Source organism: Hyperolius riggenbachi, chromosome 4 (assembly GCF_040937935.1).
Source record: "Hyperolius riggenbachi isolate aHypRig1 chromosome 4, aHypRig1.pri, whole genome shotgun sequence".
Lineage (NCBI taxonomy): Eukaryota > Metazoa > Chordata > Amphibia > Anura > Hyperoliidae > Hyperolius > Hyperolius riggenbachi.
In genome coordinates, this window is record NC_090649.1 from 469,020,410 (window position 1) to 469,036,558 (window position 16,149).

The 16,149-nt window shown below is 45.9% G+C and overlaps 1 protein-coding gene across 7 annotated transcripts in view; it reads right to left on the minus strand.

The window, feature by feature from the left end:
* USH2A (usherin) overlaps positions 1 to 16,149 on the minus strand; it is a 1,078,291-nt gene that overhangs the window by 647,070 nt on the left and 415,072 nt on the right. For all 7 annotated transcript variants that reach the window (XM_068232882.1, XM_068232881.1, XM_068232884.1 and 4 more), the window contains 2 exons: positions 9,912 to 10,185; positions 1,364 to 1,567 (listed from right to left, as the gene is read on the minus strand). In XM_068232882.1, coding sequence (XP_068088983.1) covers positions 1,364 to 1,567; positions 9,912 to 10,185 — 478 coding nt within the window. The remainder of the gene's footprint in view (positions 1 to 1,363; positions 1,568 to 9,911; positions 10,186 to 16,149) is intronic.

Consider the following 16,149-nt stretch of genomic DNA (forward strand, 5'->3'; position numbering starts at 1 on the left):
ATGTTATCCTATGTGTCTATGCACACTGGAGCAATGAGGTTTTGTAAAAAAACCCATAGCATTACATTGGGAAGAGCTTTTAGAGGTTTCAAAAGCTCTTCCCAATGTAATGCTATGGGGTTTTTTACAAAACCTCATTGCTCCAGTGTGCACAGACACATAGGATAACATTAGCAGCAGATTTAAAAACTCAAAACGCTCAGAAAAACTCCTCTGGTGTGCACCAGGCCTACGGTCTCTTTTCCACGGACTGATGAACTTTGTGCTCAGCAAGCAGTTGCCAGGCTGCAGTGAGCAGTTATTAGGCAACAGTGAGCAGTTATCAGGCAGCAGCAAGCAGTTGTGAGAGTTTGAGAGGCATTTCACTGCCTATCAACAGTCCGTGGAAAAGAGGCCTTAGGGCTGTTTAATGCGGACAGCTGACAGGCGGTTAATTAGAAAGAATTCAATAGTGAGGTTAAGAACTGTAAATTTATTGAACCAAATGAAGCAAACTCATAGAGTGCAATGAGTGTCCCAGGACTAGGTTCCTGCGTCATCGGGCAAATAAAGAGAGCAAAATCTCCAATGAGCCATAGTAGAGCTAAGCATGTTAATCATTATAATTGCCTCTCTACCATCTCTACTGAATTTTTTTTACCATGTATGAAGCATCTTAACCCATTAGCAAATTCAAACAACATTGTTAGTTTGAAAGCTTTTGAAGCATTGTAAGCTTCTATCGACGTATCTCATTTGGCGTCCCAGTGCAGCCAAAAGACCTGGTGGCAGGGAGTAGTTATAATTACCTGTTCCCGACGTCTTCTCTTCCTCTGAACTTCCAACAGGTCTTCTGGGTCCCGATCACATGATATGACATGTGATCAGGATCCAGGAGACCATGTCAGTGTTACAGCGCCACCCGGTGATGGAAGAGACTAATCTATCACCCCTCTTCCACCACCCGGTGACGCTGTAACGCTGACACCGCCTCCTGGATCCCGGTCACGTCATATCATGTGATCGGAACTGAGGAGACATGTCGGGATTACATCGCCGCCGCAGTGGAGGAGAGTAGAAGACGTCCAGACAGGTAACTATAAAAGAACCCTGCCACCCACATACCCCGGTGCGCCTGCCAGGCGGGGAAAGACACGCTTCCCCAGCGGCAGGAAAAATGTGGTCCTGCAACCAAATAAAGTTTTACTTTATTCAGCTGCTAAAGGGTTACATTTCTTGTTTTTCTGCAGATCATACAGATCTGAAGGTAAATATCCAAGCAAATAAGAAGTGTGCAAATCGGCTAATTCTCCTGAAAGCAATCGACTCCCTCAGCAGTTTCAGCACTCAGCAGTGATAAGAAGCAGTGATCTCCTCTGGGTACCTGTGAAGTCCTCCGTGCTATCATCCTGAGCCGTTTCCTCCTTCCCTCTGTACACTATGATGGAGTCATTCCCTCTGCAGTTAACGGAGCTGTCAGTTGATGGGCAGCCATCCAGATCGACTCTGACAGCAGAGCTGGACACAGATGCCATGTTAACAACAATGCCTTCTGTAAACTGGATATTCTTCATGCAGCCACCAAATCCTGCAAGTACAGAAGCAATCCAGATCACGCTTCTTCTCATTTTATGACGCCTTTTATTAAATTAAATGGACGTTTTTGAAGATAATTTGCACTTTAATTCTTCTACTCCATGCATGTGGTGCTCATTTAATAAAACCAAAATTTGCTTTTTAGCCCCAAAATACTACTCGTGTGACCTGTGGTCAGTTTCTCAAAGGCCTGGGACCCACTAGGAATCGCTGCAATACTTTAAAATTGCCGCAGCTCTGCGTGCAGCGATTCTTTGGCCGTTTGCAATGGCGATTACCCAACATTTTTAAGCGCTGTTCATTAATATGTACAGCGCCTCCGATTAACAGTTTTTCTTTTTTTACAAAACTTTATTATACATACGCAGTGGTGCTCAGCAAGATTTCGGATATCCGAGAGAGACAGAGAGAGAGAGAGAGAGACAGAGAGAGAGAGAGAGAGAGACAGAGACAAAGTGAGAGAGACAGAGTGAGAGAGAGAGACAGAGTGAGAGAGAGAGACAGAGAGAGAGAGACAGAGACAGAGTGAGAGAGACAGAGTGAGAGAGAGAGACAGAGAGAGAGAGAGAGACAGAGAGAGAGAAAGAGACAGAGAGAGAGAGACCTCCGAAAGGGGTTTTTGACATTTGAAGAGACTTTTGGAAGCATTGTATGCCATTTTTAGGTCACTTCCGGCTTTCTATCCAGATAACCGAATCCGGCCGGGTATCCAGGATATTGGGCTCGGATATCCGAGTTAACTCGGATACCAAAAAGTTTGGATTCGGATATCCGATTTAGATCCAGATATCTGGATCCGAATCAATTGGGATTTTAAAAAGGGGTATCCGAGCACCCCTGCATACCAGACTTCTTTCTTCCTAAAGGAAGAGGTTATAGGTGCTTCTCTATGACCAATCAGAGAAGCGCCTGTGATCGCTTCCTTTAGGAGGCGGGGCTACGGATGGAAGAAGGAAATACAGAGACCCGGTAAGTATATTAAAGTTTTATTTAAAGCGTGATCGTTCAAGCCCCAAACTGCTACATAATCGCTTTGATAAGCGATTTATGCAGTGCTTATATACTTTACATTAATGCTGCATGTCCTGCGATTGTGATTACCCCTAATCGCAATCACACTAATGGGTTCCCCGTCACTGACTTTCATTGGCAAAGCATTTTTGGGAATCGCCGGCGATCGTCAGCAATCCCAAAACGCTGCCAAAAATGCCCTATCGGGTCCCTACCCTAAAGGACGGTTCCCCATGCTGTCCTATGGGCCCAGTCACAAAACCTTACCATGAGAACATGCCTCCCTCCATGTTACACTAGACTACAATGCAGGACAATAGACATTGGATTTTTACTACTTTACGTAACTATCTGTTTTTTTTTATTTCAAACAATTATTTCAAAATCAGGTTTGCTTTAAAGAGGAACTGTAGTGAAAATAACATCCTGAATAAAATTGCTTATTGTTGACAATATTCATTTATAGATGATTTAGTCAGTGTTTGCCCCAATGTAAAATCTTTTCTCTCCCTGATTTACATTCTGACATTTATCACAGGTGGCCACAACTTTAGTCCTACCAGGTGTGATGTCATGACCAGGGATGCCATCAGAAATTTTGGGGCCCCTCACATATCATCAGACCTGGGCCCCAGCTCCCTAGGCACACCCACTGGTTGCTGTGCCCGCCCACTAGCCACCCCACCCCTGTGTCCGTGCGCAAAGTGATGCAGAAAAAAGTGGGCATGACCATGGCATGTTGTGGGTGGAGCCAAATACTAGCAAAATACAGGTAGTCCCCGGTTAACAAATGAGATAGGAACTTGTAGGTCCCTTCTTATTCTTTATCCGTTCTCTTTTGTCCCCCTCTTTTCTTCCTGTGCCTCTTTTGTCCCCCTCTGACTCACCTCAGTTTGTGCCTCTTTTGTGTCCCTCTGTGTGACCTCATGTTTCCGTCTCATCTCTTTTCTCCCTGTGCCTCTTTTGTCTGCCTCTGTTCCCCCTGTGCCTCTTTTGTCCCCCTCTTTTCTTCCTGTGCCTCTTTTGTCCCCCTGTGTTACCTCTTGTCCCCTTCTGTCTCAGCTCGTTCCCCTGCCCTAGCCAGATATAGGCGGTGCCCCAGTATAGATAGTCCGCTGTAGCGGGCTCACTCATCTGCTCCCCATGTTCAAGTGCTGATGTCACTCTTCTCTCAGTGCTGGAACTCGGTGTGCTGGTTAGTGAGCCACAGGCCCGAAGCCATCACATGCGGCCCTTCCAGTGCTTTGGGGGGCCCAGGGCCCCCAGAAGTCCTGGGCCCCTCACTGCAGTGTCAGCTGTCCCCCCCTGATGGCTGCCCTGGTCATGACCATGGTCCTGACAGTTTGCTGTCTGTGAACTTTGTTGCATTGTGGGTAATAACTGCATTTTCCAACTGCCAGTTAACCACCCTGGCGTTCTATTAAGATCGCCAGGGCGGCTGCGGGAGGGTTTTTTTTTAAATAAAAAAAAACTATTTCATGCAGCCAACTGAAAGTTGGCTGCATGAAAGCCCACTAGAGGGTGCTCCGGAGGCGTTCTTCTGATCGCCTCCGGCGGCCAAAAGTAACACGGAAGGCCGCAATGAGCGGCCTTCCGTGTTTTGCTTACTTCGTCGCCATGGCGACGAGCGGAGTGACGTCATGGACGTCAGCCGCCTCCGATCCAGCCCTTAGCGCTGGCCGGAACTATTTGTTCCGGCTGCGCAGGGCTCAGGCGGCTGGGGGGACCCTCTTTCGCCGCTGCTCGCGGCCGCGATCAGGCAGCACACGCGGCTGGCAAAGTGCCGGCTGCGTGTGCTGCACTCTATTTCATCAAAATCGGCCCAGCAGGGCCTGAGCGGCACCCTCTGGCGGTAATGGACGAGCTGAGCTCGTCCATACCGCTAAGGTGGTTAAAGGGATACTGTAGGGGGGTCAGGGGAAAATGAGTTGAACTTACCCGGGGCTTCTAACGGTCCCCCGCAGACATCCTGTGTTGGCGCAGCCACTCACCGATGCTCCGGCCCCGCCTCCGGTTCACTTCTGGAATTTCAGACTTTAAAGTCTGAAAATCACTGCGCCTGCGTTGCTGTGTCCTCGATCCCGCTGATGTCATCAAGAGCGCACAGAGCAGGCCCAGTATGGTCTGTGTCTGCGCAGTACACTCCTGGTGACATCAGCGGGAGCGAGGACACGGGCGTGCAGGCGCAGTGGTTTTCTGACTTTAAAGTCAGAAATTCCAGAAGTGAACTGGATGCGGGGCCGGAGCATCGGTGAGTGGCTGCGCCAACACAGGATGTCTGCGGGGGACCATTAGAAGCCCCGGGTAAGTTCAGCTCATTTTCCCCCGACCCCCCTACAGTATCCCTTTAAGCAATATCGTCCTTTGTGCATAAAACTCTCAGTAAGTTAGGGTTGCTTGTGAATTTTCGCCAAAGTCATTTTCGCATCGAAAATCCTATTTTCCATTCGAGAACATTTTTGTAACGATTGTGGAATTCTCTCCGTGATCAGCGCACAGGACGTGCGCTGACACTGCGGAAATCCTCCACAAGTGTATAATTTGAGGGAACCCAGCAAAAGGTGCAATGCACCTGTAGAGGGAAATTCCTGTCGGCAGATGGAGCTGTGGAGTGCAGAGGGACAGATCCTCTGCCCTGCCACAGACGCCAGACAGGAATTGTACGAAGGGAAGAAACGCAGGGCAAGATAGCCCTGAAAGAGAGAGATCAAAGCAACAGAGGGTATGTGTGTCCACCAATCTAGTCGCCACCCTGCGACGATGAACACACAACCATGAAGATCAGGTGAGAAGGCAATCGCAAGAGATGGTGATTGCTAACAGCGACACAAGACCGAATAAGCACAGATGAGGAATGTATGTATGTCCACCAATCTAGCCGCCAACCTGCGATGGTGGACACACAACAGAGGAAACCAAGAGAGAACGCAATCGCAAGAGAAGCTATTGCGAATGAGAATGAGCACAGGGACAGATTGTATGTGTGTGCACCAATCTAGTCGCCAACCCGCGACGGTGCACACACAACAGCAGATACGAAGTAGGAACGCAATCGCGAGAGAGGTGATTGCCAGAGGTGACACAAGGCTAAAGCAAGACAGGGCACGAGAGTAGCAAAGGCACAGCAAATCATACAATGAGAAGATAAGGAAAATAACAAACGCTAACTAAACGCGAACACCGCACTCATTCGCAACAGCGAATGTGTTTACAGCGCGGTCTCCGCGTGTTAATCACAACAGAGACAAGCACGCCTAACTAACCACCGACAGACAAACACGAAACAGAGAACGTGAGCGCTTGCTTAACGGGTACCTCGCTGAGCCTCCAGCAAGCGTTCGTATCAGACAAGACAGACACACGAAAACAGGAATAAGTGAGAGATACGATCCACTGCTCTTTCCGCCAGAGCGAGTGTGATCCAAGTATAGAAACAGAGCGAGCTGGATCCACTGCTCTTTCCGCCAGAGCAAGTGCGATCCAAGTATAGCAAGAAAGCTTAGCAGGATCCACTGCTCTTTCCGCCAGAGCAAGTGCGATCCAAGTACAGCAAGAGAAACAGATGAACAGAAGGGCCTACCGGTAACAACCGCTGCTCTGGTTAGCACCCCACAGACAGACAGAACAAGCAATACAAATAATACAATCCTGACTGCTCTAGCAAGGATGCCTAGTGCAATCCCAAGAATACTCTAAGCTAATCTTTAAACAATAAACATGGCTGACACTCCAGGAGTGTTTCACAGGACAAACCCTTATGACCAGCGAAGTACTGTGGAATCACATGGGATTTATAGAGCAAGCCTACAAAGGATGTGGCTAGGCAATTTGCATGACAAACGTATGCAAATTCCTCAGCAGCAGCAAGCTGCAAAACTGACAAAAGGTTTCTTTTCCAGAGACCTGCAGAATGCAGACCTGAACAGTGGTCAAAAAGCTGCCTGCCTGCGCAGGCTAGTGATGGGCGAACACCTGGATGTTCGGGTTCGGGCCGAACAGGCCGAACATGGGCCAGATGTTCGGCATGTTCGGCCCGAACCCCGAACTCAATGCAAGTCAATGGGGACCCGAACATGCCGCAATACGGCCCCCCTATGGGGTCGCAGGCATAAGGGGGGAGCATGCCCCGATCGCGGGGGGGGTCGGAAATTCCCCCCACCCCCTCCGCTAGCGCTCCCCCCTCTGCCCGCTTCCCCATAAAAAAGTTGGCGTAAAGTTAAATATTACCGGTGGTGGCTGCTGCAGTGGCTGGCTGGCAGTGGTGTGAGTGAGGACTAGGAGGAGGAGTCCGAGTATGACGCGTTGAGGCCAGGCAGCGGGCGGTTCAGCGGTAGTACCCTTGTGGTACTTCCGCCCTTTCTCTGACCTCACGTCCTCTACGTGATGACGCATACGATGGTACGCGTGACGCGTACCCTCGTATGCGTCATCACGTAGAGGACGTGAGGTCAGAGAAAGGGCGGAAGTACCACAAGGGTACTACCGCTGAACCGCCCGCTGCCTGGCCTCAACGCGTCATACTCGGACTCCTCCTCCTCATTCACACCACTGCCAGCCAGCCACTGCAGCAGCCACCACCGGTAATATTTAACTTTACGCCAACTTTTTTATGGGGAAGCGGGCAGAGGGGGGAGCGCTAGCGGAGGGGGTGGGGGGAATTTCCGCCCCCCCCCCCCCCCCCCCCCGCGATCGGGGCATGCTCCCCTCTTATGCCTGCGACCCCATAGGGGGGCGGTATTCGGCCGAACAGGGCTCTGTTCGGCCGGGCATTTAGCAGTTCGGGCGAACCTGAACGGTTTGGCCGAACACCATCAGGTGTTCGGCCGAACTCGAACATTACCCGAACAGGGTGATGTTCTGCAGAACCCGAACAGTGGCGAACACTGTTCGCCCAACACTAGCGCAGGCAGCTGAGCGGATCATTAAAATTTTTATGAAAAAGTGCTTGAATTTTCACATTTTCACAAACAATGGTCCTTTGCTGTGAAAACACGGAAAGTCAATATTTTTACTGTGAAAACGCAAAAAAAAAAAAAAAACAGCGACTATTTTTCCATGAAACAGATATTTTTTCCACGAAAATTTATCAAAAACAACAAAACCTTTTTTCACTCGAAAATTGAATTTTATTTACATTATTTTCGCAAAAATTAATGCAAAAAAAAAAAAACGGCATTTTTCACTCATCACTGTCAGTAACGAACATTCTGTACAGATCTCCTGGAAGAACTGACGATGTGATAAATGTCAGAATGTAAATCAGGGAGAGGAAAGATTTTACAATGGGCAAACACTTACTGAATAATCTATGAATGAATATTGTAAAAAAATAAGCAATTTTATTCATAGTGTCATTTTCACTACAGTTCCAGCCAAAGAAAATCATGAACCGTCGTCTTGTGTCTGTAGGTAGTGTAACTATTTCATTTTTACTGCTTTCACTTCACTTGTGCCGATCTTCTTTTCCTGGCAAAGCCTCCCTCTCCGCTCTCAGCATTACCTTTACGCTGACGTAGACACTGGCGTTCCTGTGCTTTGTTTGGTTTCAGATCATGTGCTTGTCCTCTTCACCTCCACCAATAATTCAGGTGGAGAGAGAATGGAATCCTGGGACGCACTTCTCTGCCTTAAGCCATTCAATTATTCCCTACACACAGCTACAATTATCCGAAACATATAGATGTATCTCTCATAATTAAATCTCCCAGCCATTGTATACCGCTCCCTGCCTGAATGACACCTCTCGCTTCATATGCCCCTCATACAGTCATCGGGAAAATGCATCATTTCTAATTAAACTTGTAAATCAGAAGGCTGCGGCTTCATACAGTTAAAAGCCGACCTTTGATGGGTCTTGCGTACCATCGTCTGTTTGAGCCTGTCTTGTCCTGCCCCCCGTTGGATAGGCTGGATGAGGAGGAGGATGGTTTCATTGTAATGTGATATGCCGAACGAGATATGCAATTTTATTTGTAAGATTTTTAGGATTTCAATTGAAGTTTTTGGTCTATAGGTGATTAACACAAATCTATGTTCTACCTTGATCCCCCTCTAACAAGCTTGGCTCCAAGACCTCTCAAGATCACCACTCTTCCATTAGAACGATCAGGATGGTCGAGAAGGCTAATTTCTGATTCGGTGGAAACTTCCGCTTTCCAAAAATTGACTTCCCGATCCCGTGGATTTCTGCAGAAATCAGATTTTCCAATTTCTGCACATTTCTTAAGACTGTTCATTTTCTTTTTGTCAAAGTTAGTTGACTGTAAAAATAATTTTTAAAAATACTGCAATCCACTATTTTCTGCCTTTGTACATTATTATGCGGAAACTGCATTTCTTATTGGCAACCGTGGTAAACTTCTGCATTATCTCATTGACTTAATACTTCCGAGTGCCCTAAAATGAACGTTGTTATCCGATTTAAGCATACAAATTCAGCATTTGCTGGTTGACCTAAAATTATGGAAGGCTCCTGATTGGCCCTAAATTACTGTGGTAATCCCACTTCCCAAAAAATAATAATGCTGCAGTCTCTGATTGCTCTACAATTACAGCAGTTATCCAATTTCTGTGGAAAAATGTAGCATTCTCTAATGGGTCCAATGCTTCAGAGTTCTGTGATTGGGTCAACATTCTCGAGTTGTTGTAATATGGTATTTCCGCAGAATTCTGATTTACGCATACCAATTTATGACCATGTAAGTCCCTTTCCAATTGGAAACTCAAAAATCGGCATTCCGCTGAAATTTTCCAACCATCCCTAAAAAAAGCTTCTGCACACCATGTTCATCATACTCCAAGCCTTGAATCCTTCAAATGTACCTTTTCAAATGAGTCTCCAACACCCTAACATAAGACATCAACAATGCTTTTTTCTTATTTTGAAAAAATATTTACAAAAACACATTGTATTTTTGCCAAATGGTCAATGAAAACAAATATAAGAAAGTATCAGGAAAACCCAGGTTTTCGTCTCAAAAATAAGGGCCGTAACTAATTTCCTTTCCCTCCAATATTAGGACTCCCATGATTCCATGCATTGCTAATTGCTACTGACCTAGAAACCGCATTACTGTAAACCAATCAGACAACAAACAACTCGCGGAGTAGAACAACTTGCTGTCTGATAACATATTTTCGTAATTGTGCTGCTTCAACGAATATGTATACGCATAATCTGCAAATGTATTTTCTCAGAATTTGCAAAATGATTTTTGAAGACATTTTTCAAAAATCTAATTTTTCATTATTTTTGCAAAAATTCTGGCAAAAAGAATTTTCCTTCATTACTGTTGAAAACTGGCACGCTGAAATCTACAGCTTACCTCGCTGAGTTTGAAGTACAGGAAATAAGTGTTGCACCCTGTCTGGAACTCCCCCGACATACACCGCAGAGTAAGCTTCTGTCTGGGAGGATGATGTGCCTGTGACTCGTTCTATCAAACCATTGAGCTGAACAGAAAACACGGAACCTTCCATTCTCAGGCGCACTCTGTTCCATTGGCCGTCACAGTAGGCTAGGCCGGCCCACAGGCTGACTCGTGTCAGGGAAGAATTGGAGTTATACCTTAAAGTGACCATCCCGTTGTTTAATTCAGCCTGAAATAGACATAAAAACGTAAACTGTTTAAAAAGGCCCTGTAGTAACATACAGTAGAATGCAGTAAATTATTTAGAATTATTATTATTTAGTATTTAGATAGCGCCAACATCTTCCGCAGCGCTGTACATAGTACAGTATATATTGTCTTGTCACTAACTGTCCCTTGAAGGAGCTCACAATCTAGTCCCTACCATAGTCCTATGTCTATATTGTGTAGTGTATTTATTGTAGTCTATGGCCAATTTTAGGGGGGGGGGGGGGAAGCCAATTAACTTATCTGTATGTTTTTATGATGTGAAAGGAAACCGGAGTGCCCAGAGGAAACGCACACAGACACGGGGAGAACATACAAACTCACTGCAGATGTTGACCTGACTAGGATTTGAACCAGGGACCTGGCGCTGCAAGGCGAGATCGCTAACCAATGCGCCACCGTGCTGCCCACTCATTTTGCAAATACCCATTGTTAAGGTAATGTTCCTGGTTTCAGCATCAGAAACACTTTCTACATCTATATATTGCTGTATATTGGTACAGTATGTAGCCCCACCCTCCCAGTAATGCTTAGCTAGCCTAGGCTGTTTAGCTATGTGGAATTTTTTAACCCATAACATTCTGGGAGACAGAGGCATTATTTTCAGTTTAGTTTGACATTATTGTCAGATCTGACAAGATTAGCTGCATGCTTGTTCCTGGTGTGATTCAGAAACTACTGCAGCTAAACAGACCAGCAGGGCTTCCAGGCAACTGGTATTGTTTAAAAGTAAATAAATATGGCAGCCTCCATATTCTTCCACTTCCACTTCAGTTGTCCTTTAAAGGGTACCTGGGATGAGTGAAAACAAAGTTTTATACATCCCTGGGGCTTTCTCCAGCCCCCTTCAAGCTAATCGGTCCCTCGCCGCCATCCTCCGCCGACTTTTTTTCACTCATCTCAGGTTTACTAGAGGTGCCCTAACTGAAGGGAGGTCTTGTAAGTGAAATACCGAGACCTGGGTAAGTAACCTCTCAGTGGCTGGATAGTGTACTGGTTAAGGGCTCTGCCTTTGACATGGGAGACCAGGGTTCGAATCCTGGCTAGGTCAAGTACCTATTCAGTAAGGAGTTCAAGGCAAGACTCCCTAACACTGCAGGGTGGCCTCTTGAGCGCGTCCCAGTGGCTGCAACTCTTGAGCGCTTTGAGTCCGACAGGAGCAAAGCGCTATACAAATGTTCAGATTCAGATTATTATTATTTACACTCTGCTCAGGACTCTGCATAGGTAAGGAGGGAGGGAGGCACTCGGGGAGGAGAGTGAGCTGCCTTTCCATCATCAGGCGCCTGTAGGCACAGGCCTACAGTGCCTTATGGTAAATGCAGCCCTGGGAGCCTGGCATACTGCAGCCTGCCCCGGTGATTTCCTGTTTAAAATTTTAAGGAGATTTTAAAAAAAAATGGCCATTTTGCATAGACAACATTGTCAATCTGTGTTCCCTCTTCTGTGATAATGGTGGGGGTGTTGGTATAGGCAGGGGAGGTGGCTGTAACAAACAAAAAAAAACTATGAAACTATTCAGCAAAAGCTTCACTTTCACAAAAAAATGTAAACTTTAAAATACACGTGTGTTAGAAGTATATTTCTACCACATTAAAATGCACTATGAATTACTTTTCTCCTATGTTATTGATGCTTACAGTAGGCAGAAAAAAACAACTGGCAGATCAGACAGGTTTTGGGCTAGTCCATCTCCTCAATGGGGGATTCTCTGGTTTCTATTTATTTTCAAAAGCACTAAATGAATGGGAGTTGCTAAGTCAAGCTGCCAAAATATTGTGCACATTAAAAAAGGCAAGCTAGGCAACATGGATCGTTTTTTAGGGAATGCTTTTGAAAACAAAGTACTGAGAATCCCCCATGAGGATATTAACTAGTCCAAAATCTGTCAGATTTTTACTACCTACTGGAACTGACAGCAACATAAGAAAGATCTACTGTATAATGCATTTTAATCTGTGTAGGTACACGTGTATTTTTAATTGTACAATGTTCCACTATAGTGGTCCTTTAAGTTATAGTTTGGGAAGTGCTGCTGTCATGTAACTCCTGACATAGCTCAGATTCTGCAGATTTGCAATGTGCTTGTCAGAGATAATCACGCAGACTCTGGGAGGAGAGGTTTGGGGCCAAAGGTGAATTCTTGCCTGTAAAGGATATGATTTACATCTGCCTCTATATACATTGAAATTATTGTATTGCACTTCTTTTAATTAGATGATTAAATATTTCCTTCACGTTTCACATACATAGGGGGAACATAAACATACACAAATGCAGGACCTGATAGCCTGGTTCCATCATCACTGTTCACCACTGCACCAGGGCCGGATTTGTACTCTTCGCCGCCCAAGGCCGATGTCACCAGCTGCCCCCCTTCAGTATAGGTAGCGAGATGTATATATGTATAGATAGCCAGATGACCCCTCCCCCTTCACTCCAGTATAGGTAGCCAGATGACCCCACCCCCAGTATAGGTAGCCAGATGACCCCTCCCCCCTTCTCTCCAGTATAGGTGGCCAGATGACCCCCACCCAGTATAGGTAGCCAGATAACCCCTCCCCCTTCTCTCCAGTATAGGTAGCCAGATGACCCCCCACCCAGTATAGATAGCCAGGTGACCCCTCCCCCTTTCCCTCCAGTATAGGTAGCCAGATGACCCCTCCTCCCTTTCCCTCCAGTATAGGTAGCCAGATGACCCCTCCCCCCTTTCCCTCCAGTATAGATAGCCAGGTGACCCCTCCCCCTTTTCCCTCCAGTATAGGTAGCCAGATGACCCCTCCTCCCTTTCCCTCCAGTATAGGTAGCCAGATGACCCCTCCTCCCTTTCCCTCCAGTATAGGTAGCCAGATGACCCCTCCCTTCTTTCCCTCCAGTATAGGTAGCCAGATGACTCCCTTAATCCCTCCTTTTCCCACTCCCCTTTCAATACAGGTAGCCAGCTCACCTTCACACCGCAGCAGCCATCTGTGTCACTCATTTCTCCACCCGTCTCCAGTGCAGAAGCTTCCTCTTCCTTTCCGTCTCCAATGCTGCCCAAGTCTATAGCCGCCAGCCACAGTGCAGACGTGCACAGAGAGCAAGGTGGCTGCTGCACAGGCGGCTAGCAGCAGAGTACCGCGGTGAGGCGCTCGCCTGATCTCCTTACATTGCAGCATTTGCAAGCTTGCAAATGCTGCACCAGTTTAGCCTGTTAATTTGGTGCCCTTGCTCCTGTGGTGCCCTAGGCCATTGCCTAGGTGGCTTTGGCCTAAATCCGGCTCTGCTGTTCACACTATGCCGAACCAAGCGGTGGCGTATACCTATAGGACGGATACAGTGACGTAGCTAAGGAGCTGTGGGTCCCAGTGCAAGTTTTATATTGGGCCCCCTCTAGCGCTCTATACATAACAATTGATACTGTGCACCTAAACCTGCTAAGGACAACCACAGTGTCAGAGGTGCAAGCAGAGGAGGGGGACAGTTTGTTAATGATTGGGCAGTTAGCGCTCTCTCCTTGCAGCGCTGGGTCCCCGGTTTGAAACCCAGCCAGGTCAACAACCACAAGGAATTTGTATGTTCTTCCCGTGTCTGTGTGGGTTTCCTCTGGGCACTCCGGTTTCTTCCCACATTCCAAAAACATACAGATAAGTTAATTGGCTTCCCCCTAAATTGGCCCCAGACTACGATACATACTCTACACGATACATACATAGACATATGACTATGGTAGGGACTAGATTATGAGCCCCTTGGAGGCACAGTTAAGTGACAAGACATATATATATATATATATATATATATATATATATATATATATATATATATATATATATATATATTGGATTATTATGGCTCTGTACAATTTAACAAGCTGACACATCATTGCATTCCAGCGGTTCTGGAGGTGTGTTTAGCTTCTAAGGGTACAATGGTTAATTTGCATATATTCAGCAGTGGTGCTCTGGGAGACATCTCGAGCTCGCTCAAACCTGAATTATCGCAAATTCTTTCTGTTTTAGGAAAGCAAATTTTTGTTTTTCATATATATATATATATATATATATATATATATATATATATATATATATACACACAGTGGAGGAAATAATTATTTGACCCCTCACTGATTTTGTAAGTTTGTCCAATGACAAAGAAATGAAAAGTCTCAGAACAGTATCATTTCAATGGTAGGTTTATTTTAACAGTGGCAGATAGCACATCAAAAGGAACATCGAAAAAAATAACCTTAAATAAAAGATAGCAACTGATTTGCATTTCATTGAGTGAAATAAGTTTTTGAACCCTCTAACAATAAAAGACTTAATACTTAGTGGAAAAACTCTTGTTTGCAAGCACAGAGGTCAAACGTTTCTTGTAATTGATGATCAAGTTTGCACACATTTTAGGAGGAATGTTGGTCCACTCCTCTTTGCAGATCATCTCTAAATCCCTAAGGATTCGAGGCTGTCTCTGTGCAACTCTGAGCTTGAGCTCCCTCCATAGGTTTTTTATTGGATTAAGGTCCGGAGATTGACTAGGCCACTCCATGACCTTAATGTGCTTCTTCTTGAGCCACTCCTTTGTTGCCTTTGCTGTATGTTTTGGGTCATTGTCGTGCTGGAACACCCATCCACGACCCATTTTCAGTTTCCTGGCAGAGGGAAGGAGGTTGTCGTTCAGGATTTCACGATACATGGCTCCGTCCATTTTCCCGTTAATGCGATTAAGTTGTCCTGTGCCCTTAGCAGAAAAACACCCCCAAAGCAAAATGTTTACACCCCCATGCTTGACGATGGGGACGGTGTTTTGGGGGTCATAGGCAGCATTTTTCTTCCTCCAAAAACAGCGAGTTGAGTTAATGCCAAAGAGCTCTATTTTGGTCTCATCAGACCACAGCACCTTCTCCCAGTCACTCACAGAATCATTCAGGTGTTCATTGGCAAACTTCAGACGGGCCTGCACATGTGCCTTCTTGAGCAGGGGGACCTCGCGAGCCCTGCAGGATTTTAATCCATTGCGGTGTAATGTGTTTCCAATGGTTTTCTTGGTGACTGTGGTCCCTGCTAATTTGAGGTCATTCACTAACTCCTCCCGTGTAGTTCTAGGATGCTTTTTCACCTTTCTCAGAACCATTGACACCCCACGAGGTGAGATCTTGCGTGGAGCCCCAGAGCAAGGCCGATTGATGGTCATTTTGTGCTCCTTCCATTTTCGAACAATCGCACCAACAGTTGTCACCTTCTCTCCCAGCTTCTTGCTAATGGTTTTGTAGCCCATTCCAGCCTTGTGCAGGTTTACAATTTTGTCTCTGACATCCTTGGACAGCTCTTTGGTCTTTCCCATGTTGGAGAGTTTGGAGTCTGCTTGATTGATTGATTCTGTGGACAGGTGTCTTTTATACAGGTGACTAGTTAAGACAGGTGTCCTTAATGAGGGTGACTAATTGAGTAGAAGTGTCTAACCACTCTGTGGGAGCCAGAACTCTTAATGGTTGGTAGGGGTTCAAAAACTTATTTCACTCAATGAAATGCAAATCAGTTGCTATCTTTTATTTAAGGTAATTTTTTCGATTTTCCTTTTGATGTGCTATCTGCCACTGTTAAAATAAACCTACCATTGAAATGATACTGTTCTGAGACTTTTCATTTCTTTGTCATTGGACAAACTTACAAAATCAGTGAGGGGTCAAATAATTATTTCCTCCACTGTATATATATATATATATATATATATATATATATATATATATATATATATACTCTGTACAGCGCTGCATAAGATGTTGGCGTTATATAAGTAGTAAATAAGAATTACCAGGGGCGTAAAAATAGGGGCTGCAGCACCTGCACCCGCAGAGGGCCCGCTCAGGGCCGATTTTGGGGGGCAGGAGGGGTCTCAACATGAGGGGAAAGCATGGCCGCACATCAGTGGGTAGGATGGACAG